This window comes from Sceloporus undulatus, chromosome 5 (genome assembly GCF_019175285.1).
Source record: "Sceloporus undulatus isolate JIND9_A2432 ecotype Alabama chromosome 5, SceUnd_v1.1, whole genome shotgun sequence".
Classification (NCBI taxonomy): Eukaryota; Metazoa; Chordata; class Lepidosauria; order Squamata; family Phrynosomatidae; genus Sceloporus; species Sceloporus undulatus.
The window spans coordinates 5,007,279-5,031,774 of NC_056526.1; the positions used below are offsets into that span (position 1 = coordinate 5,007,279).

Sequence of the window (24,496 nt, forward strand, 5' to 3'; positions counted from 1 at the left end):
AAAATGCTATCCAGTAGCTGAAATCCTTCGGTAAAACCCTTCCATGATGACTTTTGCCACAATGATGATTATCACCATGACAACAAGCATCTTCGCTTTCGCTAATTTCCTTTTACGTACCTGGATTATTTGATCACTTTGCAACAGGTGCTCTTCTTTTTCCAAGAAGAAGGCAGCTATTTACCCACAGTGCACCATCATGAAGGGAAGGGACGAGGGTGCTGGTCCTTTATTTAAAAGGGGAATGTAAGGAACACCAGACTGAAAGAATACAGTACTTAAGGTTGCATTCGATTACTTTATATTGAAACTATAGGCAACTTTGTCCTGGGGGGAGGAAATATCTATATGAATAACATTGTACTCAATAATATTACTGAAAATATATGTACTCAGTATATATGAATAACATTGTACTCGGATTACAGAAAGCCTGTCAGAGGGCTAAGGCTGAAGGGAAACCGCAGCTCTACTTGAAGATTCATATATTCTAAGATATAGGGAAACAGAAGAGTTACCTCTATTTATATTGCATATGAATTTAGAGTTACCACCTACTACCCCCAAATGGCTGAATGGCTTTCATCAAAGATATGCAAAACCTACAGGTGACCTTTTTCAGACCTCTTGTTGGCCACAAAACCACATCCAGGTTTTTTGCCAAAGACAAGTTGCTCAAAGAGAGGAGGCCTTTGCAGATTCTTCCTTGAAGGGTAAGAAAGAGACAGGAGGAGGAAGGCTAAGGCTTTGGGGGGCACAGTGTAGGAGAGATTTACATCTCAGGTCCCATGGGTTTCTTCCTCCCTGATGGGATTGGAGGAAGCACAGGTTTCCTGTTCAATCCTGGATGGACAAAGACTTGTGGTTTGTGCTGGGGAACAGCTTTGGCTTTGTGAGTTTTCTTCTCTCTGGTTTCAGGATGATGCTCCAGCTCTGTTGAAAATGGGGGGGGGGGGGAATAGATTGTCAGTGGTGAAAATCGAGCAAAGCTGGCTGTCTAGAAACAAAAAATAACCAAGATCCCACCCAAAAGAACACCCAACATTCTCTGTGTCGTGGAAATCAATATGGCTTTGGAAGGAGGCACACTGTGTACCCTAAGAAGCACTCTTTGTGGTAAAATTCAAATACATATCTGTGTTAGTCTGGACAATCAGTACACAAAGGAATCTTGTAACACCTTTGAGACTAAATAAAAGATCACAGAGTTGGAAGAGACCGCAAGGGCCATCCAGTCCAACCCCCTGCCATTCAGGAACTCTCAATCAAAGCATGAGCTTTCATAGACTTGAGCTGACTTCCTCAGATGTAAGCCCATTTGTATCTTAAAGGCCTTGGTGCTCAATCTTTTATGAGCCTAGCAATGCTGCTGAGTTCCTGCATCATATGGTACAAGGAAGCACATACTTTCCTTGGAGCAGCCTTCTCTGGGCAAAATTGCTCTGTGGGTTTGGCCTGGATATCCAGCGGCCAACTGCCTTCAACACCAGTTTCTCTGAGCTTCCAAACTGGAGAGGGAGAGCACTGAATGAAAGATGGGTGACAGTGCTCCATGAGTATCTCTAGCTACTCTATGGTTGTCATCCTATTGGTAATTGGTGACATGCGTTCATGTATGCTTTATTTTGATAGGCCACTGGGGGCTATTTACACTCCATCCCAAAACCTTCCCTCGACAGTTGTCAATCCCTGAGAGGGATGCTGGTGCTGCTTCTGCTTACTGGTGGGTGAGGAGCAATGTAGAGCAATAAGATGCAGCTGCCCTGCACTCCTGGGGGAAGGCAAAGGGTGCAATCCATCCATCAATGCATCCTCGTTTTTCTTCTCCGACTGAACTGAGTCCAGCTGCTACTTCATAGTTTCTCTCTCCTCTCCACCAATACACAACAGCCCCTACCTGGGCCTAACAGTCTCTGGGGAAGGATTTAAAACTTTGCAGATGGTGCTATGCTCCAATGTAGGATGCTAGCCTGTGCGTGTTATTTCTCTCTTGGCCCGGAGAACAGACCACCATCAGCCTAGCATTCAAATCATTGATCTCACCTTTTCCATCCTTAATCTCATTGGTAGACAGGAGAGGTGTCCAGGAAGATGATCTACTGCTTGAAAACATTCCAGCTGAGGAGGCATGGGAATGATGAATTGTCGAGTATGTGGTTCCGGAACTGAGAGAAGAAAATGCAATTTCCATAAGGTCAGTTGAAAATAGAAGAAAGCGAAACCTAGAAGTACTTTGCAAGTTTGTCAAAAACAAACAAAGAAAGGCAGCCTTTGTTGGTCCGTGAGTAAAAACACAACCCACGGTTGGATAACGCCAACTAAAACACAGCCTAAAAATGTGAACTTTTGAGTTTACCAGAACTTTTTGTCAGGCTGCGCACAGGTAGGGTCATGGCAGACTCAGTTCCCACCACCAGGCAAGCCAAAAATGTCCTATTTCTTTTATACATTCTCCTTCTTGGTAATTCTGCTGCATAATAAAACACTATAGGATCAAGAATGCCAAAGCATTGCATTCTTAGGCAACTGTACCTCACCAAAGGCACACAGTTATTATCTGTCTTGCTCTCTGCTTTTAGTGTCCTTAGAATTGCTATCTTTTGGTATAGCTGAGTGTAGGAAATTCTCAGGGCTCTGACTTCTGCTTGTGGCTTTTCGCCCTCTCATTGCAATCATCACCAAGCAAGTTAATCAGCCATGGCAAAAGACGAAAGGATAAAACATGACAAAACAACACCACGGTTCTGATCACTAGGTCTGCATTGGGATATTTTTCCATACACTTACCATGACAGATATTTTATTTTATCTGTCCTTTGGTCCCAAATGATGGAAGCATGAAATTTAAAATGAAAAGGTGTTACAGTCAAGAAATGAGTGTAGGGGAGTGTGAGGTGAAGGCTACATCCACACTACAGAAACAATCCAGTTTGACACTACTTTAACTGCCCTGACTCAAGGTTATGGGATTCTGGGAACTGTAGTTGGTTGTGGCACCAGAGCAAAGCAAAGGGCTAAGAAAATGCACACATGTCAAAAAGGCTGTGAAGGCAAAGCAAAGAAAATGGTGACTGTGTTAGTAGTGATTATAGCCTCTAATCACTTTGTCGCAGCCACCATTTTGTCATTCAGGCATTCAAAAAGGTTAGAAGTGGGATCATGGCAGAGAGAGAGAGAGAGAGTAGAGGGGGCTTATACTGGTATTTCTTTTAGGTTCTTCCAGGATGGACTAAGCTCTTATCTTTTGTCACTCTACTCAGAGAAGCAGATGGTTCCTTTTTAAATAAGCGTTTAAAGTACAGTATATATGTTGGCCCATGGATAAGTCAACCCAGGTTTTTTTGGGTCAATATTTTGACTAAAATTTCTAGACTTCTACATTAGTATATACAGTAAGTGTCTCCAGTTTTGGAGGCACCAAGTTGCTTATGATTGTCTGTCAGAACTACTGAAATTCCCCCTGCTACAAAAGCTTTAAAGGTAAATAAATTCTCTCCAGTTTTCACTCAGGCAACCTAAGGGTCACACAAATCCCACCACTGTTGCAGAGTGAACTGACTCATTGTTTTGTTTATGCACACTTTTGTCTCTCCCACAAAAGCAACAGGACCAGAAGGATCATGCATCTGTCCTGACAACTCTCACCTCTCTTTGGTAGCATCCATCATCACTCTACAAGGCCAAAGACTCCATTTCTTCCATAACTTTCCCTAAAATGGAACACACACACACACACACTCTCTCTCTCTCTCTCACACACACACACACACACACACACACACAAACACAGAATACTAATCAGAATACTCTGGGCTGCCCTGGAGTATTCTGGCCCTGAAATCTTTCTGAATTTGTCCCTTACCTTAGGCCTGTTAGACTGCCAAAATAAATCTGCTTCGGGTCTCTTTGGAGGTATGCTGTTTAAATGATGCATGCATCCTAAGAATCCAGAAGCTGCACCAAAGCTGCACTCCAGTGCTTAGGAATGGAGTGTGGCTTTGGCGCAACCTCCGGACTCTTAGGACCCATGCATCATTTAAACAGCATACCTCCAAAGAGACCCGAAGCAGCTTTATTTTGGCAGTCTGTAACAGGCCTTACTCTCTTTCCCCAGTGACAATGGGTGGCTGCCTTCACATTCAGACCCCATTCATTGCCCAGTGCCACTACTGTGGTCAGAGCAAGGGACCCAGCCACAGTGTCAATGCTGGGCACTGCATACTGACCTCAGGGTGACTTGTGCCTGTAGTAGCAGCATTGGGTGATGAATAGGGGCCATGAGTGAAAAGGCAGCCACTGCCACCACTGAAAACCCCTGAAAATCTGCAGCAAAAAGTGAGTTTTTTAAAAAAATATGGGTTAGGATGTCCTGAATTGGGTGCAGGCATCGTGAAGGCAGTCAGGGTATAGGTCCTGCATTGTGTAAGCAAAACACAGTGAGCCTAAGGGGGAACTCAGAGTAAAACACCCATGTAGACAAGGCATCAGTCTGCTGGCAGTTAGCTTTCTTGCAAGGTTCTGTCATGCCTGATTTCCCACAAGGATATTAGCAGCATTATATGCAGGCATTTGCAGTGCTAAAACACTTTAATGTGGCAAAGTGGGGAGATGAAAATACTATTCTGCAGAACACAATGGAATGCGGGAGCCTTGGAGCGCTTTGCATCCTCCTGCATGACACAAGCCTTGGCTCCTTAGCAGCCTTGACATCTGAAAGATAATCCCAGAGCAACCTATTAACCCCCTTCCCTAGCACATATTTCCACCTCTTCCAGCAGTGAAAGAAGGGGAGATGAAAACCCTTCCACAGCTGGCTGCAGACTCTTTACAGATGGCTAAATAAAACCATGTAAACAGGAGCAAGCAGGCAGGACAGGTTGGGAAGGCAGTGGCTGTCATGGAAGTGTGGAAGATCATCTGGACCCTTGCTGCCTTTAAAGTTACTATCTTCAAGAAAAGGGGAGGGAATCAAACCCAAATCATGAGATATTTCAACTGTGTTTGTTTAATTTTTCAAAGTCTGGGTAAAGATGTGTCTGGTTGTTTTGAAATCTATGTGGTAGTCCCCAGAGCTTGGGGTGGGTGGGTGGCCATTTTGGGAATCTGTGAGTTACAAGGCTTAAAAAATAACTTTTACATGCTTTGGGACTTGACCTTAACATGGAAGGATTAAATCACTACTAGGCCAAAAATCACTGAATGCCCGGCCACATATTGAAAGTAAAAGTTGCATGTACAGGCCATCTTAACTTTTGATCAAAGGAAAGAGTGGAGCAAAAGCATCTTTACTCACCCTAGGCCTGGGCTAGTGGGTGGGATGCCTTGGTATGGACCGAGGGAGCTTTCAGTTGACAGCACAGACATGAGAGATTCAGGTGGCTCCAGAAACTGAGCATGTGTGGCCATTGGTGCAAAGGTGCTGGCGGAGTCTCTGGAATGAGAGGTAAAGAGCTTGTGAGAACTGTTTCCATGTTTATCCACCACAGCGAAACTGGGTCCCTGCCACAGGCTCTGATCCAGCCTCCCCTCAGTGTAGCATAGATATCCACATGTGGAGATATGCTATTGCCAGCACTACATAACTCCCACACAAAACAGCAATGTTACCCAGAAAATCACTGACTAAGTGGTGTTATAATATTTGATGAACAACCCCAAAGCACGGGGGAGCTATGTTGTCTGTGCAACTCCATTTCTGCTGCTATCAGCAGAATACACCCCTTGCTCAATTGTGAGTTTTTGCCTTGCATGGATAGCATGATTTATGTATGTGTCGAATTTCACTTCAGCCATGAAACCCACTGGGTGACTTTGGGCAAGTCACACTCTTTGAGCTTCAAAGGATGGCCATAGCAAACCCCATCTGAAGAAACATGCCAAGAAAACCCTATGATAGGTTCACCTTAGGGTTGTCGTAAGTCAGGAACAACTTTAAGACACACAACAACAAACATCCCTAATTGGATGCCAGCCAAAATAAAATAACTCCCAAGGAGGTATCCCTTACCCTTGCTGTCCTACTTAGCTTTCAACCCTTAATTCATGTTGTCACTCTTGGTCTCCCCACTCTGTGTTGGGGGAATCTATAGTATTGCTATATCTCCCTTATTTACATCCATGGATAGCTGCTCTTTTAAAGTGTCTCTTCTTTCAGTCCGTCCATCCATAAAACCAACCTTTTCCGTTATACGTTTGGCTTCAGGGCCAGTGTCGTGTAGTCGTTTTAGTATTGGACTACAACTCTGGAGAGCAGGGTTTGCATCCCAGCTTGCCCTAGAAGTTCATTGAGTGGTCTTGAGCAAGCCACACTCGCTCAGTTTCAGAGAAAGGCAATGGCAAACCTTCTCTGAATAAATCCTGCCAAGAAAGTCCCATGACAGGTTTGCCTTAGGGTTGCCATTAGTCAGAAATGATTTGAAGGCACACCACCACCACAAGAACAATTTGGTTTCAGCCCACAGTTCTCATCTCCAACTAAAATTAAATCTGAACAACTGCTACTGTATATATTCATCTTCTATTACACCTGTTGCTCCTTTCCTCTGCCCTCCTTTCCCCCCCATATGTTTGGAATTTTGATTGTAAGCTCCTATGGGCAGAGACCTGTTTTTTTACTTCAAATGTCTGTAAAGTGACAACTGTTCTGTCTGCATAGCACCAGCAACAACACAGCTGAACTATGAATCTCACTGTTAGTGCCAACTCAAGCACACCCATTAAATGAATGGAATATACTTATGTCCTGACCCACTGTTTTGACCATTGATTCAACAGATCTGTTCTAGCAGGATTCATGTGTATGCCTTTAGAATAATTTGAAATACTCCTGATTGTTTTTCTTATTAAGTGTTGATAATAAGCCACACAATATTTTCTGGGGAGCTAATTTTGCTCCATGTAGGATGCTGGAAGATACAGTTCAAACCCAGAGGTTATGGAGAGAAATGTCACTCAGTGGTTCCGATGGAGAAAAGTCACAGCATAACAACCTTCTGACAACGCAGCTCCACTTCCAAGAGTTTCTGACTGGCAGCCAATGAGTGAGTGCCTTCAAAGGCCAAGTCACAATAGAAAGCTAAACTGCGTCCTTCTGGGGTTTTTTTTTTAGTTACACAGTTGAGACAAACATATGTTTTACATGAGTGGCTGAAGAAACATTCTGACCTCTAACCTCTGAGCAATATGCTTCCATTCATCCTGCCTAGCCATGTTCACACCACATCCCTTGCATCTCTCAAAGAAACAGAGAAGTAGAGCTGTATATAACTGATAAGTACTCAAGCCCTTAAATCCTGAAGTCTGTGGAAGTTGCGCACATACAATGACTGTGCATGTATCCATATGCTCCAAATGTCCCGATTTGGCAGGGACACTTCCAATTATTCCTTTGTTGTCCCATTCTTTCATCTGTTTTAAAAATGTCCCAGTTTCTCTCGCATCCTCTCACTTTCCTCCATTGTCCTTTCAGGGCCTTATCACGCCATGGTGCTATGGTGACATAGTGACGCAGCAACGCTGCCAGAGATCATGCCCTACCTGATACATTTAAATTATTCCTTTCATTTGTCCATTGTGATGAAATTAAGGGGAAAACTCCATTCAACATTTGCATTGTGTCCTCAGGTAGCCCACTGCTGAACATGGTTGCTGTCCTTCTCCCCTCTCAGAAACAAACACTCCCTGAGCTCTGGGTGCAAGGTTTTGCTGCTGGTGCTGCAAGGAAAACAGGAACTGTCCAAAAGGTCCTCCATTCTGAGCACAGCTGAGAAGCATGGATTTTCCCCATGTGAAAAAGATGGTTGTGTTGTATCCATGAATGGGAAAGTGGGTGTTTTTTGCTCAGGGTGACCAGACTTGGTCCCTGTCCTTTTCAGGACCTGTTCTCCATTTCAACCTCCTGTCCAGAAGGGATCCCAAAAGGTCCTCTGTTTTGAGCAGGGCTGTGAAGGTTGGATTTAATATGTATATAAGTGGGTTTTTTTTTTGTTTGGTTTTTCTTTTGAGCTTTTATTTGGTCAGGTCCTCCATTCTGCCCCCAGATGTCCTGTCCCCGGAAGTTCTGCCCACAGCACTCAGTCACACCCGTGTGGGAACACCACTGAGTTTAGGCACTTGGTCTCTAACAGGTTCGCCATCACTGCCCTATCGGATGACATCGTATCCTGGCATCCCGTTGTAGCACCATCACAAATGGGCATTTTTGCAAGCTGGAAATAATCCGTTAACTACCACCTTTTGCACTACCAAACAATAGCTTTTTTTGCTGCAGAACCTCGAACCTGCTTCCTTCAGTGATAACTCCCATGCATCTCATTGTGCATTGGTCCCATTGTGCTCCTGGCACCAGTGCACAACAATCACTCTTGCCAACTCTGCTATGTAATAACGTAAGAGCAGCCCTCTACTGGAATTGAAAGTTGCACAATTACGCAATTTTAATCCCCACAGCTATACGTCTGTGTACAAAGATACAACAAGCCAACAGGATTCCAGCCATCATTTGGGATGCAAGCATCTTTCAAACAACAAGAGGCAGAATTTAAAAACCTATTTTTGGAGGAGACAAGACATTTGTTAAAGATGCTGAACAAACCATGCTACCTCAATGTAAAACAGCCCAACAATCTATGCTGCATGTGAACTATGGCCAGCATCCATAGTTTTTCATGGGTTTTTCGGTCTATGTGGCCATGTTCTGGAAGAGTTTATTCCTGACATTTTGCCAGCAGCTGTGGCTGGCATCTTCAGAGAAGTCTGGCATGGAAGTGAGTGGGGTATACATACTGTGTGACCCTTGGTTGAAAGGAAATGATTTACATGTTAATTTTTGTGCTGATTTGTTGTTGAATGGCAAGTCAGGGTGGGAGGACATGCCCTGAGGCATCCCACCCTGAGGCCTTGCCATTCAACAACAGAGCAACACACACACACACACACACACACACTCTCACTCCCATGCCAGCATTCTATGAAGAAGCCAGACACAGATGCTGGCGAAACATCGGGAATAAACTCTTCCAGTACAAGACCTCATAGCCCAAAAAACCCACAAAAATCTATACTGCAAATTGCCCAGAAGGTGTTTGCTCTTAGATTTCCTTTTTTTAAAGTATAGTAGCTTAATGCTATACCTTGAAAAGTCATTTTTCCATGGCATTTAAACTCAGAATTATGCTATAGTATACTCAGATTGCATTTGTGACAGGACTGGGCAGGTGGGTGAGTACCTGTATTTGCACCTGGGAAACAGATGTGCCTGGAGCAAAGGTTTTTCCCAGACTTGGGGGAGGGGGGGCATGCATAGGATGTGATGCTTTATTAGCGTTGTACACAGGAAGGCTGGATTTCTAGGAACATTTGCTCTCTGCTTAAAAGTTGTATGGTTTTTTCAAATAAAGGCCAGTTTAGGAATCTGGTAACTTTCAGCTAGTTTCTGAGAGATGAAGGGTGTGTCAGGGCAAAATGAGGGCCTGCTTTCCCAGAAGACTTCTTCCCCACAAATGAAATGATATTATTCTAGCATTGCAGTAATTTAAAACTTGAGTTGAGCCTTTAGAAATACATTTTAGGCATTCAAAGAAAAAGGGCATACAAAGCAATAAAGGCGATACAGACACCTCAAATAGAGAAGTTCTTGGTGTGAAAATTTCCACTGTTTCACTATCTGCATTGCTTAGTAATTTGGGAACAGCAGGGTTTTCTTGTTTGTGGGGGCCAAATTTTTTCTTTGGGGGCAAAGCATTCATTTTGCTTCCTTCCTGAATGCACAGCCCTGGTTCCCAGTACAGTTGGCCCTCCACATTTGTGGCTTTTGTGGGTCCTAGAGCACATCAAACCAGAAATCTCCCTAGAAGCCAAGATGACAAAACTGAGGCCATCGTACTTCAGACACATTATGGATCGGGAACGACTTGAGGGCAGTTAACTACAACAATAACAAACGTTTTATTTTTAATGTGCTTTGAGATTTTTTTTACTGTGGAAACAACTGAATACAATGGACCCTCCAGATTCGCTGGAGTTTGGGTTGAAGGCACCTCGTGAATGTGGAAAAACCACAAATAAAAAACACACTGTTCTTTTTTCCTGAGAGAACACCTCTCTAGGAATCTCCAGGTCCTCCAGTGCAACACTATGGTAAACATCAGCCAGAAGTTGATCACAGAATCATGCTGGAGGACCTACAAATGCCTAGAGATGTGTTTTCTTTAGGAACGTCTAGGTTCTCCAGCACAACAATATGATCAACTTCTGACAAAGTTGTGCTGGAGGACCTAGAGATTCCTAGAGAGAACAGATTAATCAAAACCGCAAATAATCAAATCCACAAAAGTCAAAGCTGCAAATGTGGAGGGCCAACTGAATAGAACAGTGGTCCCCAAATTGTGCCCTTTAAGAGATTTTGGACTTCAACTCCCAGAAGCCTCAGCCATATTGGCCAATAGTCTGGGATTTTGGGAGCTGAAGCCCAAAACCTCTTAAAGGACACAGTTTGGGGACCACTGCTATAGACAGATACATTCCCATTCCACCCACCTTTCCAGTCTCCACTAGCCATGAATGGCCCTTGGGGAGGACTTGTTGCATGTCTTCAGGTCATTTCCAACTTATTGTGACCCTAAGGCAAGTTTCTCCAGAGGGAGCTTTGCCATTGGCAGCTTCTGAGGCTGAGAGAGTGTGATTTGCCAAAGGTCACCCAGGGGGTTTACGTGGCTGAGCAGTGATTTGAACCAATGCCAAAACCACTACACTGGCTATGTGTCCATTATCAGGCAGAATTCAAAGTGCTGGTTATCAAGGATAAAGCCCTATATGGTTTGGGTCTGCAGTATCTGAAAGACTGCATCTCCCTATATGAGCTTTCCCAAGTTTTAAGGTCTTTGGAAAAGGGCTTTTCCTTTGTCCCACATCACCATCCCAAGTGTGTCTGGTCTGGACAGAGGACAGAGCCTTCCCTGTGGCTGCTCCTGGACTATGGCATTACTTCCCAAGGGACAATCGGTTGTTCCCTTGCTGCTCTATTTCTAGGTCCTCCAACACAACTCTATGGTCACCTTCTGGCAGAATTGCGCTGGAAGGCTTAGAGATTCCTGAAGAGACTATATTAATCAAAACTGCAAATAATGAATACCGCAAAGGCCAAAGCTGCAAATGTGGAGGGCCAACTATAGATTCAATAAATCGGCAGGTGAGGACTGTGCCCTTCCCATCAAGTAGATGGCACTACGGAGCTGCTGCGACTGAAGGTGGAGGAAATGCCTACTGAGCAATTTTCAAACCAATGTGTACATTTAGGAGGAAATTGGCTGACTTTAAACTAAAATGTATATTAGATCTCTGCCTCCACCTTAAGCCAACTGAGCTTCTTTTTTATTTTAAAAAACATAGCATTCATCAGATAGATGTGCAAATATTTTCTTACCAAGTTTGTCCTTCACTGCAATTTCCCAGACTGCGTTGCCACTTAGGTCCAAAGCGAACACTAGCAAAGCACGTCTCTCTTGAGCCCATTAGCACCCTTACTAATCGAATGACTTTAGGTTAGTTCTATGCCCTGGCACCCTCAGGAAAAAGAAACTCAAAGGTTTGTCTAGCCCTGAGCTCTCAATAAAAAGCCATTCTCTGTCTCTTGGCAACAGAGTGGTTGAATAGAGAAGCATGAAGCTCGCTTAGGTGGCATCGCTGAACCCTGGAGCAAAGAAACATTTTCTGTGAAAGAGGCTATTCTGGTCTAAATTAAAGCGGGTGGGTTTTTTTGTCGAGAGCATAGCTGGAGGGATGGGAGGAAGAGAGGAGAAAAAGAGAAATCTATTGAAGCTTTTTGTGATTAGTTTTCAGAGAGCTAGCTTTCTCCTTTGACCCAAACATTCACAAAGCGTGAATATTTGAATCAACCATGTCTCTGGGATTTTTTTAAATGAAAAAGTTAAGAGCAGCCTATTGTATCGGGTGATCATTAAAATGTTGTGCATTTAGTGCCCACTAATATCTTAGAAATGCAGTAGTGATGATGGCAGTGCTGCCAAACATTGACCAAACATTGTTGGAGAATTTGGCCTGGAATCAAGAAAGACTTTGCTGAAGCACTGAGAAACCAACATCTGGTATGTTTAACAAGACTTTGGCAAGAAACAAAGAGAAGAGCAACTTATTGAATTTTGTGAGGCTAACAGTTTGTTCATTGCAAACACAACCAAATAGACAACTGTATACGTGGATGTCACCTGATGGTCAGTACAGAAATCAAACAGTCTAGAAATCAGAAGACAACTAGGACTTGGAAGAACAGCTATGTACTAGATAAGATCTTTGACTGTAAGGATCTATCCCTGAATACCAAAATCATGATCATCCATGCCACAATAATTCCAGTTTCTGTGTATGGGTGTAAAAGCTAGAAAGCAAAGAAAGCCGAGAGGAAGAATGCTGGCACATATGAAATGTGGTGCTAGAAAAGAGGTCTTGGATACCAAGAACTGCCAAAATGACCAATAGGTGATTCTTAGAACAATCCGGCCCGAATTCTTCCTAGAAGCCAAGATGAGTAAATGGTGACTGTCGTACATCTCTGATGAGCTTACACAACCCTTCTAGTGAATTGTGATGCATATCAAGGTGTCCCCCATGATATCCCATTATGGAACAGGACCTATAGTGTGAAGCTGCCCACTGTTCAATGGAATCCCTAATGCGATGATATCTGTTGTGCAACAATTCCCATCGTGCAATGGGACTTATGGTGATACAGTGGCTCTGCAATGTAGTTAAATCTCTACTGAAGTAGTTGAGAATGGGTGAAAGTCATGCCAAATCTGTTTTAGGAGCCATGGCTACTAGGTCATTTAGAAGAGAAGCACAAAATCATTGTGACCCCTTTTCTTACACCTTTGGGACTAAATCATTCTCTTTTTCTCTTCCACCGATTTTAACCCCTTACCTTTGAAACAGCTGGTAGTATGAGCTAACAGCTTTTCCCATCAGGCCCTGTTTGGCTGCCAGTTGCCGCCTCAGCAGGGAAGCCTCTTCCTGAATAAGAAGCATAATGACACTGTTAGAATAAAATTTCCCAAAGTTTGGAATAACTAGGAAAAAGGTTTTTTTGTGGGTTTTTCGGGCTATGTGGCCATGTTCTAGCAGAGTTTCTTTCTGATGTTTCGCCATCATATGTGGCTGGTATCTTCAGAGAATCTTTCTATGAAGATGCCAGCCATAGATGCCGGTGAAAAGTCAGAAAGAAACTCTGCTAGAACATGGCCACATAGCACAAAAAACCCACAAGAAACTATGGATGCTGGCCATCGACTTAAATAGAAAATGTAAAAAACAAAACAAAAAAACAACCCACTCTTTTCTGTTTGAAACAGAAGTGAAAGGTCATCAGGTTTCAGGAGGGAGGTTCCACTAATTCCTTTTTGGGATTAACCCTTCCAGAATCCCCTAGCCAAGATAGTCAGTTGTTATGCAGGCCGGAGGAGTTTTCCAAGTTCTGGACTTCTCCTGACTGAATGAGCAGAACAAAATGCCTGCAGAGAAAATTAGGATGAAGGCTAACCTAGGTTGCATCTACACTTCACCTCCAATTGAATTAAAATGGCTCACGGTGCCCCCCCAAAACATGCCAATACAGCCTTTCACACCACCTAGTGAGTGTTAAGGGGCACAAAATGTTTGGGAACAATGTTTTTCAAGGAAATTAGAGGTGGGCCCAAAAACAGCAACATGAGCCATTCGTGGCTAATGGAGCACACCTTCCCAATCCCTGACTTAAAGGAACGGTTTCTGGGTGGTTGTCCTTATGTTGCTCTTTCCCACATCTTCACCTCTCTCCGCAGTACTGTAAGCCTTTTGTTAACAGGGAAGGAGTAGTCAGGCATCCAGTTTCTCTTGTCCATTAGGAACTGTTAATGCCAGACAGCAGAAATCAAGGGATTAGCAATAACTATGACTCCACAACTGCCAGATCTGCTGAGCTAAAGTTCAGCATTATAACATCATTATTCTAGAATGGTGAGCCGCCCACCGTCAAGCCTGCAAGGCTTCCATTAGATTTCTCCTCTAGCTCCTGCTACTCATCATCCAGAGTGTTAAATGCACACAGGGTTAAGAAGTTGCCTTTATATTTCTCCATCCAGCCCAATAGTGTCAACAAGGACTAGCAATGGCTCTTCAAGGCTTCTGGAAGAAAAAAATAATAGAATCATAGAGTTGGAAGGGGCCTGATGGGCCCTCAAGTCCAACTCCCTGCTCAGTGCAGGATCTCCAGCTAAAGCATCTCCAGCAGGTAGTGTCCAGCCTCTTTTTGAAGATGTTCATAAAGAGACTGGACAGTTACATGCTGGGGATGTGTTAGGAGTTTATCAAATGGGAGGAATTTCTCTATATTTGAATGAAAAGAAAGTGGGGCCAGAACGCATTCACTTAAAGTCGCTAGTTTAGTGCAATTACGTGAATACGCGTTGCATTCGAACTGGCTTCCAATTACCTGAAAATAACATACCATTGCCTGCATTTGCATGTGGCTGTCTATCATGCAATAACGTGAAACCACATGATTGCGTTCGGACAGACTTCCCATTGTCCAAATTTGTGTGTAGTGGGTTATCACACAATAACATTAAACCCCATGACTGGGTTCAGATTGCCATTGGATTACACTTCCAATTTCCCTTGTCTGATAAACTTCTTAGCTTTCCCATTACTTGCTACTTTATCTTAACTGGAGATGTGAAAGGCCATGCAAAGCACACACTAAGCACTGGCAGTGTTGGCTGGGGAAGAGGAACTTCTGGAAGCTGTAGTTTTGTAATAATTGAAGCTTCTGAACTTGGTACAAGGGTAGCCCCATGTAGAGAGCATTACAGAAGTCTAGACGAGAGATGGTCTAGGTAGGGTCGCAGTTGGCGTATGAACCTTAACCTCTTCTAGAGACATCTCCATTTCTTCTGAAGGCTAAACATATCTGCTCCTCACAGGGCATGGTTTTTTCATGCCTGGCTGGGCCAGGCATAGACTTTGGAATGGGGGGGAGGCAGGGGGGATTAGATCAAGGGGGCTGACCCCTCCATCCCCAAATGATAAGGCAAAATTGGGTCACCAAGATACTTAGATAGTTGAGCTCCTTTAGGAATAATCAATCAATCACCTACTTGTGTTTTCTCCACTTCAGTTGTTCTTAAAGAAAACCATATTGATTTGTATTTACTTTCAGATGCTTACCAGTGGTCATTTTAAGGAAACCTGAGCTTTAGATATGACTAACCATGGAAAATTTTCCCTCCCTTACTTACCACTGGTGTCTTTTGTGCTGAAAGCTTTGCTGCTATGACAGCTGAGTAATTTTTGGCAGAGGAGTCCAAAAATTCATGAGAAATGGACAATGGCACTACTCCATCAGTTCCTCTGATGTCAATTGTATTGCGTGCCTTGCTCGGACCTAAAAAAAGAGAGCATATATTCTTATTTAGGTTAGTAAAGATATATTATATATTATATATATTGGAATGTAGGTATCCAAAACCTAAACGTTTCTGAAATATGGACATCCAACCTCTGTTTAAAGACCTCCAAAGAAGGAGAGACCACCACCTCTTTAGACAATCCATTCCACTGTTGAACAGCTCTTACTGTCAGGAGTACTGTCTTACTCTTTAAGAACTAGAACTGCTAATATAATCTCCTTTTCTCTCTCTTTCTCTTCTCTTTATCCTTAGAAGAGGTCTGTAAGCTCATTGCTTGGAATATTAGTTACTCCTTTCCAATATGATGTCCATAAATGGTGTCACTAGGATTGGTGTCACCCCAGTGTGGTAATTCATACTGCACTGGCTCCCTGGCATCTCCCCAGCTCAGCCAATGGTCCTGCAAGAATAAATCAGGCTGCTGTGGAAGAGAAAGGCTCTGGTCTACTTGCCCCCAATAGCTAGTGGACCAGGGAAACCAGTATCTCGGGACACTCCAGTTTACCACCTTGTTCGCAGCCCCTGAAGGGGTCAGACACTATTTGGCAAAGGGAATGGCCTACAGGTTTTCACCATGGTGTGCTGACAGTGTTCCAGTCATCTTCCTTGCCACCTGCAAGGAAACCACAAGGGCATCCAGTGCAGCCCCTTGCTGTGCAGGCATACATAAAGCACTCCTGACAGATGGCCATCAACCCTCTCTTTAAAAATCTCAAAGACTCTACCACTCAATATATTCCACTGTCAAACAGTTCTTAGTGTCAGGAAGTTCTTCCTAATGTTGAAGAAGAATCTCTTTTCTTGTAGTCTGAATCCACTGCTTCCTGTTGTAGCCTCTGGAGCAGCAGAATAAACGCTTGCTCCAGCTTCAATATAACATCCTTTCAAATATTTAAACATGGCTATCATCCCACCTCCTAATCTCCAGGCTTCTCCACCCCTTCTCCAGGCTAAACATATCCATCTCCCTAAATTGTTCCTCATAGGGCATGGTTTCCAGGCCTTAACCCTCCTCTGGACATGCTTCAGTTACTTTCCACAAATGCACCAGGAGACACCCCTCACCCCGAAGTATCTGCACCCCCTTAGAAATGTGCCTCCTGTCTGTTCTGCCCACCTCTGGCATTAGCTCCAGCAGATGATTAAAAAACTAGACACCCCACATGGATGCACAGGAAGCAGTTAGCATAACATTCCCAGGTATTAGCCGCAATTTACAATGTAATGCTATCCATACTTGCTCAGAAATAAGCCCCATTGATTCCCATTGGGCTTCCTCCTGGAGGCATGAGTACAAGAGTACAAGCCAGCTTTCTTCCCATGCACCCCCACCACAGTAAGGGACTTGAAGCCCATCGCAGGCTACCTGGAGTCCCTTAACTTCAGTAAAGTGTAACTGTTCAAACCCCCCCCCCCCCAGTTTTCCAGGGCTCAGGGAGAGCCATACAGACATGATCACCATGAAAGTCTGCAAAAGCTCCATTAAAATAAACAGAAACTATGTGCATGCATTTCAGTGAGCATACTCCACAAGTGAATGCTATTTCTAAACATAATTTTGATTCCCGCCTTCCATCACTAGAGCTAAAATGACTTCAACTAGTGGTGACCACAGGCAACAACTGTGCCACTTTAATCTATGCCTTGATCTCTGTTTCCACTCCTCCCAATGTCTTTGCTCTGTCCATTAAGAAAACCTCTTGGATGTCTGTTCATTAAAAAAAGGAGAGAAAGATTTTAATAGTCTCCCATTATATCAAACAACCAATCTCCCCTATTACAATCTCACTGCAAATGTTCACAAGAAGCATCAACCCTGAGGCAAGTTTTTTTAAAAAAAAATAATAATAACTTTGCATCATCTGTAAGGAAAAGAGGACCTCTCTCCCAAAACAAGATCATTACGTTTATTTGAAACACCTACAAATGAAGCTCTAAATGAATTTAATGGAGCACAATAAATTTTAAAGTTACTTTTATGGAGAGCAAAATTGCTCAGACTCAGCACTCTTAATGAAGTTGCTGCAACTGGTGAAGGAACGCAAATTGATGGGACAGCAAGACATTACAGGCCATTAACAGCCCCTTGAAGGGAGATCAGATGGTTTATGGCAGAACTCATGATGATGAGACAAAGGATCTTTCCTATTCCTTTGCCCTCCACAATCATGCTATTAAAAATAAAAAGTCTGGATTTTGTGAACTTTTGGTTCACATGCCAAAAGACCTCTGGAAAAAGAACTTCAGCTGAATCTTTCATATTGTCACAAGATGGAGTTCTTCAATGGCAAATTACAAGAAAAAGAAATCCACTTAAACATTAGGGAGAACCTACAGAACTGGAAGAGCGGTTTAACAGGGGACCAGGCTGCCTGGAGGGTGGTGGACTCCCCTGCTTTGGAGGTTTTTAAACAATGGCTGGATGGCCATCTCTTAGAAGTGCTTTAGCTGTAGATTTTTACATGGCAGACTGCAGACTAGAAGCCCTTGGGGTTTCATCTAACTCTATGATTCTATCACTAAGGTCTTCTCAGCCACAACAAAACAAATCATACCATTATTCAGAACAAGGAACAATATCTAAGAGCTTTTTTAAAAAAGGTAACAGTACCCAAATCCTTCCCCACTCTTGGTCTCCTGCCATGCCACATCCACTCCTTCTTGCTTTGACCCTTTATCCACGGTCATGCCCTGTGAAGTTCCACCATGCCTTATCCAAGTCAGTTGTACTACCATTGCACATTCTTTGTATTGGACTCTCTTATCTGCTCCTTGACTTGTACAAGCTCTCCTCTGCTTTTGCCTCCACAAAAATGTCCAACCACTTCTGTAGGGGAACTTCCACATGGGTAAGGCACCAACAAGATTTTGGCCACATGGCATTAAAATGCCCAGTTCAAAGCCAAATCACTGGCAAGTTCAGAAAATGGAGACGTGTAAGGTCCAAAGCCTTGGAGGAGGAGGCTATTGCTGGTGACCTGCTATCTCATTTCTTACAAGCCAACTCAGATTTGCTTAGGGCTTGCTCACAATTAGCAGCTCTGCCAGGCCATACTTAATACCTGCAAAGAAATAGCTGTCTGATGAAGGAAACGTAAGCTGTGATTCAGAAAGTTGTGTTAGTCCCAGGAACTCCTCGATGAGGCTACTCAGCTTGGCAAAGGCTTCATCATAATCATCTGCACATTAAGGGATGGGTGTTTGGAGAGAAAGAGAAGAGCTGAACATCATAAGGGACAGCCACATTCTTTGAGAAGGCTGGCCCAGCACCATCAGAGGCCAACCTGAAGACAGAGGCTCCTCCCTCCCTAACTGACATCTTTCGGCCTCTGGGGGAGAGAGAAGGCTGGCCCAGTTCCATCAGGGACTAGCCTGAAGAAGGAGGCTCCTCCCTCCCTGTCATCTTTCGGCCTCTGAGGGAGAGAGAAGGCTGGCCCAGTACCATCAGGGGCTAGCCTGAAGAAGAAGAGCCCTCCCTCCGGTCCATCTGCCTTGGTCCAGGCCTCAGAGGGAGAGAAGAATGCTGGACCTGATTCCCTCCCCCCTCACCATTCCCTTTATTTTATTGTATACTGTATGGTGTTTGTTTTTAATGCATTGTATGTGTAATTGTAACTTGTGTAAACCGCCCTGATCTGAGGAAGGTGCGGTATATAAATAAAAACTTTATTTATTTATTTATTTACATTCTGGGGGCAAACAATAGCGGCAATAATATCCCAGATCATTCTCCTATTGCATCTTTTGTCCATTTGTGTTGAACCTACAAATGAGGCAGGAAACACACAAATGGTTCATGCTTGTAGAATTTGCTGCCACCAAATGTATCAATGTGTCCACCAGTTTCTGTGGCTTTGAAACAGTGCCTAGTTAAAATCTGGAATTTGCTGCTATGAGATATAGGGATGCGTGCTAACTTGGACAGTTTTATAAGAGGATTAGGTACATTAATAGAGGGCAAAGCCATCAGGGGCAACTACTGAAGGTAGCAACATATCACCCCAATATCAAAGGCAATAAACCTGTCTCAGTAGCTGAGAAACAAAGAATGAGGTGGTGATGGAATGGTATTTATGCCTTGCTGGTGGCCATTCCATAAGGCAACTGTTTGGCCACTGTAGAAGATGAGAATAGACAGACCTTTGGTTTAAGCCAGCATGGATCTTTGTATATAAAATGGGATGAAAAGGGTCCATGGAGGATAACACAATCATAGGGACTATTGGTGATCAACAGGTTCCCTCTGAATTACTAACTGCAGGAGCACAACTTTGGGTGAGGACAATTGCTTTCATGTCCTCCTTGTGAGTTACCCAGGGACACATGTTGCAAATGAAGATGCCAGTTGAGACGGGTCTGATCCAGCAGGACTCTTCTTAGGTTCTGAGATCATGATATTTTGTCCCTGATCCCACCAGTGGCAAGCAATTATATCAAGAAGACAGGGCTAAATGTTTCTCCAGTGGAACCTATGGATTTCACCTGCATTTCTTAGAACTATCCATGAGCAAGACAATGGGAATATATACACCTTAAAGGGAAACTGGAGGGAGCAGTTAAATAAATCAGACTAGATTAGTGTATCTCCCTGCTGCTGAAGTACTGTGGAATTGCTGTGTCCTCTCCAAAGATGGTGATGGTGGTGAGGGAGGGTAATGCGGCAGACTCAAGGTGACCTATTGAACTTGACGGCCAGCCAAGGGCATAAACCATGGTCTACCCAGTGTTAGTCAGAAAACACTGACTATGCCAACACACTGGGTCTTACTGCTCTGCATATGGTGGCTTTGAGAAAAGTACAAATGAAGGCTACTGGCTTTCCTTTTTCAATATCTTTTGAGTAGGCCAGAGCTTGGAAAAGTGATCTTTTGGCCAACTGTTTCCAGAATCACAGTGATTCTAACAATTCCAAAAGCTATGGTCTGAGAAGCCATTTCCCCATACAGACAGTTTAATGTCTGAGTCCTGTTGCCATAAGAAAACACTGATCACCTTTAATAGCAAGTACAGTCCATTTGTTGGGGTGTGAATATTATAGCAAAAATGACAGCAGAGGTTTGAGGAATTTAACAAAAACTTTACTTAACAGAAGTCTAAAAAAATGAAGCAAAACAATATGAATAGCACAGTCCAAAATCTTGATTCAGCAGCATGCATAAATTGTCTTAGCATAGAGAGCAGGATAGAAAGAAAGCTCCCATGACTCTCTAGACCCACAAGGCAATTATACCTTTCTAATTAGTTAATACAATCACCTGGTTTACTTAGCTTATTACCATGGTCTACACCTGTCTGCTCACTAGATTCTCATCCAGTCACAACTTATTACCTGGACAACATTTCTACTTATCAGCGCACTTAACTGTTGCTCTTTGAGTAGTCATCTGTGCCATCACAGAAGTAGGGGCAAGAACACACTGGGATGCAGAACAGACCACAAGGAAGAACTTCTCTTAAAATCCTATTGCCTCTTTAGGTGTGCATCTGACAGAAGTATGACACTGCATACTTTGAGAGACCAGGATTGTAGAACTTGGCAGACCAAAACGTCTGAACCAAGGTTGCACATCTTACATTCTTGCCCATGAACCTTATGGAAGCACTGCCCATATCACTTGGATGCTGGCGCATGTCCCAAAAGTTCACTTTTAATTCAGTTTATTATGAAGGACTGGACAATCAGTTAGCTGTTTCCTCTGTTTGCTTTAAAGGAAGATTTCATTGTCAGCACTTGGGGAGAGGAGACCACACTTCCAGAAGGACTGACTAACCTATGCTGAAGACCGCATCAAAGAAGCCTGGGCAATCCTGGTTCAGTTTGATGTACATGTCCACCCTATTGACTGCTTCATCAATCTCTGGCCTGCTGAACAGCCCCTTCCTTCGCAGGTGGCTGGTATATTTTTCTTTGTTCATTGGGATGAGTAGGATGTAGCGTGGCTCAAAGTAGGAATTCTTCAAACTTCTCACACCCTTTGAGAGAAAAGGTGCTAAGTTGGCATTTTGTTTCCACACTTTGTGAATCCAGGCTGAAGTTTTTTAATCCTGAACAAAAAAATTATACTAACATATAAAGGCTTTGAATGCTGTTTAACTAGTGATGTCAGGTTTGGGTCCCACAAACTTTGTAGCTAAGCCAGATTCAGAGGACTGAAATTTTTGGGAACTGTTCCTTTGTGGATTTTGAACCTTTGAAGTATGACACTGAATTAAATACCAGGGGCAAATGGCTTCAGCTCAAATGAAGTATATGGGCAGTATCATTTGTAAAAAAATCTTGTATGGTGTTGCACACTGACACTTGGGAGGTGTCTCATCCCAGGCAAAGCTGTTCTTTGGTTTAGAGCAGCATTTCTCAACCTTTGGCACACCTGGTGTTTTGGACTACAGTGGTACCCCGGGTTACGAATTTAATTCGTTCCGCCGCCGCGTTCGTAACCCGAAAGCTTTCGCAAGCCGAAAAAGCCATAGGCGCTAATAGCGAAAGCCGCGATTTCGTGCGAAAAAGCGCCGAAAAGCACCAAAAATTTTTTCGTAACCCGAAATAACCTTCGTAACCCGGAACAGTTTTTTTCTATGGATTTTTTTCGTAACCCGGAAATTTCGTAAGGCGGCGCATTCGTATCCCGGGGTACCACTGTACAGTTCCCACAATCCCCTATAAATTGCTAAAAGGGGCTTCTGGGAATCCAAAAAGGATGGAGGACCAAAAGCTGAGAACTATTGCTTTAGAGCAGTGGTTCAAAACCTTTGGTCCTCCATTTGTTTTGGATTTCTGATCCCAGAAGCCCCACCCAACTTTGCCAACTGGCAGGAATAATGGGAGCTGAAGTCCAAAACATCTGGATGATCAAGGGTTGGGAACCACTGCTTTAGAGCATCATGAGACACAAACCACTTATGTCCGAGGCAACCCATCTTCAAATTCTGCAAGCATGGCTAAATGGGCCTGGAACATTCAAAGGACATTTGAAGGGAGGCCATAGAGTCCTTCCACACACTTGTCTCTTGTTCACACATTCTTCATGCTGGGAAACACTGTACCAGTAAAACATTTTGTTCACACACCCTTCCTATTTTTGCTATTAGAGAAATGACAGGTCTAGGCAGTTCCCTGCACACCCTGGTAGCTCCTGTGTCACTGGGTCTTCAGACCTAATGCAGTTTAGACTTAATGCACTGTAGACCTAATGCGCTTTAACTGCCATGGTGCCATTCCACAGAATCCTAGGATTTGTAGTTTGATGAGGCACCATCACTCTTTGAAAGAGAAGGCTACAGGCCTTGTAAAACCATAAGGATTTCCAGGATTCCATATGATGGAGATATAGCACTTAATGTTGTGTTAAATGGCATTATTTCCACAGTGTAGATGCGCCACAGTTCAGTGAATCTGTTCCAGATTTTCACTAACTTTAAAGGGGCTATTCAAGGTGCTGAACAGAGTTAAGCACCTAGGAGACTACCTTTAAAACCTAGCATGGTCTCACTGACCCATGGAAATGGGTACCAGGCACTAGTGCTGCCTGCTTCTACTCTGTATCCACAAATTCAAGTATCCACAGCTTAAAATATTCCAAAAATATATAAATTCCAAAAAGCAAACCTTGATTTTGCCATTTCATGTAGGACACCATATTACTATGCTCGAACATCCACAGATTTTGGTATCCATGGGGGGTCCTGGAACCAAACCCCAGCAGATACCTAGGGCCCACTGTATTAAATTTTAAATGTCTTTTCTTTCATTGGAGATAGATTATAAAAGTGACCATCAATAATGAATTTTTATAGGCACCCAGATCTTGTGACCTCAGAAGCTCCTAGGCGTCTGTGGTTACACAGGCTGCATTTATACTGCAGAAACAATGCAGTTTGATGCCTTGTTAATGGCCATGGCTCCATCCTATGGAATCCTGGGATTTGTAGCTTTGTGAAATATTTAGTCATTTCTCTCAGAGAAACTACAAATCCCAGGATTTCATAGCATGGAGGCATGACAGTTAAAGTGTTTTCAAACTGTGTTATTTCTGCAGTGCAGATGCAGCCATAATGACTCCTCCCTTTCTCCTTCTTCAAAGATGAGTACGCAGTGGTTCCTCAGAGCTCCTCTATTTGAAATCTTAACCTATTTTGTTAGAAGTTAAGAAACTGGTATGTCTATTGAGAATGTATACTTAGGCGCTACTAGTAAACTCTTCAAGCATATAACTTAAATGTTGCCTTGTGTTTAGTCTCAGAAGGGTATGCAAGAGATTTAGCAAGTTTCTCTGCCAAGCTCTGCTAAGGGAGACTGCCTCTTAACTGAGACAATCTCCATCCTTCCCAGAAAGGGGTTAGCACCTAGGAAAACACCCCTAATCCAATACCTCTCTTAGCTGGACTCACTCCCAGTACTGGAGCCCAGCCAGGAGTAATATTTTGCAGTGCAGCGACTGCAAGGATGAAGAACAGCAGGTGCGGGGAGAGATCGGCAGCCCTTTGCACACACTTCTTTGGTGTTTTGGAGCTCTCATAAAATGTGACTGAGTCAGACCCACATTTGAAGAAAGGGCCCTGACACAAGGCCTTTTCACACCACATAAGTGCAGCACTCTCATCCCACTGTCGTGGCTGTATCCTGTGCAATCCTGGGATTTGTAGAACAAGAGGTGCTCTCTGGCTGAGAATTCTAAATGTGTTTTTGTGCGCCTTCAAGTCATTTCTGACTTATGGAGACTCTAAAGCCTTCATAAGGGGGCTTGCCATTGCCATTCTCTGAGGCTGAGAGATTGTGACTTGCCCAAGGTCACCCTAAGCCTCACATCCCAGGATTCCACAGGATGTTGCCATGGAAATTAAAGTGGAAACATAACACTATACTTGTGTATGTAAAAGGGCCTATAGTCACATGCAGATTGGGTCTGGGTTGCCTCTCAGATAGGGTTGTCATAATTCTCTACGAAAAACCAGGACAAAATGTAGGACAAAATTTAGCCCAAAATATAGGATAATTGTAGGATAAAATTTAGCCCAAAATGTAGGACATTTAAAGTCCT

At 43.4% G+C, this 24,496-nt stretch overlaps 1 protein-coding gene across 1 annotated transcript in view; it reads right to left on the reverse strand.

The window, feature by feature from the left end:
- Positions 1-252: 252 nt before the first annotated feature.
- LRGUK (leucine rich repeats and guanylate kinase domain containing) overlaps positions 253-24,496 on the reverse strand; it is a 73,368-nt gene continuing 49,124 nt past the window's right edge. Inside the window, exons 13-19 of the mRNA XM_042467819.1 lie at positions 21,230-21,431; positions 18,521-18,637; positions 15,288-15,433; positions 12,938-13,026; positions 5,294-5,431; positions 2,044-2,165; positions 253-933 (exon numbers count right to left, since the gene is read on the reverse strand). Of these exons, the coding sequence (XP_042323753.1) occupies positions 773-933; positions 2,044-2,165; positions 5,294-5,431; positions 12,938-13,026; positions 15,288-15,433; positions 18,521-18,637; positions 21,230-21,431 (975 nt within the window). The 3' untranslated portion in view covers positions 253-772. The remainder of the gene's footprint in view (positions 934-2,043; positions 2,166-5,293; positions 5,432-12,937; positions 13,027-15,287; positions 15,434-18,520; positions 18,638-21,229; positions 21,432-24,496) is intronic.